The sequence below is a fragment of the Gekko japonicus genome, unplaced genomic scaffold (assembly GCF_001447785.1).
Source record: "Gekko japonicus isolate JY-2015 unplaced genomic scaffold, Gekko_japonicus_V1.1 scaffold2550, whole genome shotgun sequence".
Lineage (NCBI taxonomy): Eukaryota > Metazoa > Chordata > Lepidosauria > Squamata > Gekkonidae > Gekko > Gekko japonicus.
Window position 1 is genome coordinate 18,015 of NW_015176052.1, and position 2,207 is coordinate 20,221.

At 53.9% G+C, this 2,207-nt stretch overlaps 1 protein-coding gene across 1 annotated transcript in view; it reads right to left on the minus strand.

The window, feature by feature from the left end:
• Window positions 1-183: 183 nt before the first annotated feature.
• The window catches only part of MYO9B (myosin IXB), a 110,761-nt gene continuing 108,737 nt past the window's right edge, over window positions 184-2,207 (minus strand). The window contains exon 41 of the mRNA XM_015426684.1: window positions 184-322. Within this exon, the coding sequence (XP_015282170.1) occupies window positions 184-322 (139 nt within the window). The remainder of the gene's footprint in view (window positions 323-2,207) is intronic.

Below are 2,207 nucleotides of genomic sequence, written 5' to 3' on the forward strand. Positions count from 1 at the left end.
TTTCATCACTTTCCTCCTGCCAGCTCGGCTATAAAAGGCAGAGTCACGCTGGGAGGTTCTGTCAAGCTCTGCAGTCTGAGATTGGCTGTGGACGTCACTGGAGGTCACAGAAGAGATCTCCCCTCAAAGACTGCCGGCACCTTATGGCCAAGTGGAGGGAAGGGGGGGGGGGGGGCTGGTACCTTAATATTGAGCAGCATGTTCCACGTGACCACCCCGCTCTTCTAGCAGGCTTTCGGTGCTGGCCGAGGTCTCCAAGTCAAGGTTCTCCTCATCAGAGGCCCGCTGGTCAAGTTCTGGTAGCCGATACGTTATGTCTTCCCTGGCCAGGAGAGAGCTAGTTACAACGGTCTTCCAAACTGGCAGTATTTATCCCAGCAACCACTTAGAAGACAGGCCTGCGAAGTAAGCCCCCCCACCTCACCCCACGGCAGGAAGAGGAAACTGGATTTATACCCCGCCCTTCACTCCCCAAAGGTGTCTCAGAGCGGCTTACAAACTCCTTTCCCCTCCCCTCCCCTCCCCACAACAGACACCCTGTGAGGTAGGTGGGGCTGAGAGAGCTCTGACAGAAACTGCTCTTTTTCAAGAACAGCTCTTGTCAGAACTACGGCTTGCTCAAGGTCACCCAGCAGGTGCAAGTGGAGGAGTGGGGAATCAAACCTGGTTCTCCCAGATTAGAGTCCGCGTGCTTTACTACTACACCAAACTGGCTGGATGGAAAAGGGACTGTGCCCATGACTGAGGCCCACCAGAATTGTCCATCTTCAGTGGCGGCTGACTGGGCAGAGGCCAAGGCCCAAATCACACAGAGACAAAACCACCATGAAGAACAGACTGGAGGAAGCCTGGGAGAACTGGGAAGAAAGTGGGGCATTCAAGTCACGCCCAAGGCAGAGCTCTGGGTCTTGAAGACCTTTTTGCTGGCAATGGCATTCTCCCTCCGGTGCAAGGAGCCCCCCCCCAGGGCCACCAAAAGGGGGGGACAAAATCTGGGTGGCCCAACGTCAGCTGGGGCTCTGACCGCTGTCACAGTAGAGTTTAGATTCCCCTGGAATACCTCTGCCCTGCCCTTTCTGCTGAGATCTCTCTCTCCCTCGCCCCCGCCCTCTTTAGGCTGAGGGCTAGCTCAATTTCTTCCGCCTGCCCCCTTCCTGTGTGCCTGCGTAGCCAGCCAGCCAGCCTCATGGTGCACTGGGAAGGCAGGACGCGGTGCTCCTCCTCCCTTGGACGATGACCTGCATAGCAGCAGCCAGCCCCTCATCGGTTGTCAGCCTTCTTGCAAAAAGCCCAATGTTTGCATGCCCCGTTCCCCATCCCATTTCCTGAGCTGCATAGAGAAGCTTCTCTGCCCCATGAACAGGATTGTTCTCTGGTCAGTGAGCCCACAGCTGGAGGTGGGGGGGACGGACAACAACTTCTCCATTATCTCATGCCCCAGAGAAGAATCTGATAAAGGGGGCAGAGCTGGAGGGGCAAAGAAGTTTCCAGGCAGTTGCAGAAGAAACAGAAGAAAAGACTGGATTTATACTCCACCCTTCACTACCCAGAGGAGTCTCAAACTCCCTCCCTACAACAGACTCCCTGTGAGGTAGGTGGGGCTGAGAGAGCTCTGACAGAAACTGCTCTTTTTCAAGAACAGCTCTTATCAGAACTACGGCTTGCCCAAGGTCATCCAGCAGGTGCAAGTGGAGGAGTGGGGAATCAAACCCGGTTCTCCCAGATTAGAGTCTGCGCAGTTAACCACAACACCAAACTGGCTCAGAATGAGCATCACAGCAAAAAGGTCAGGGTCTAAAAAGCAGCAGGAGATCCAGCTAAGGTTGCCAACTGACCAAGAAAGGGGGCTGGTTTGCCCCTCTGCCTTTAGTGACAGCCTGCTCTACAGAAATCAGCAAGGGAACTTTTGACAAAACAGAGCAATCACTTATTAGTGGCTTCTTCCTGCAGTTCAATCTGTGCGATGCAGAGGAGTAGGAGCTAATAAGGAAACCGCTGGCAGCCCTGAGATCTGGGTAAGGAGAATGGCAGGGAATTTTTTTTATACAGAAATCAGCAAGGGAACTTTTGACAAAACAGAGCAATCACTTATTAGTGGCTTCTTCCTGCAGTTCAATCTGCTGTGCGATGCAGAGGAGTAGGAGCTAATAAGAAAACCGCTGCCAGCCCTGAGATCTGGGTAAGGAGAATGGTAGGGCATGGGGGGG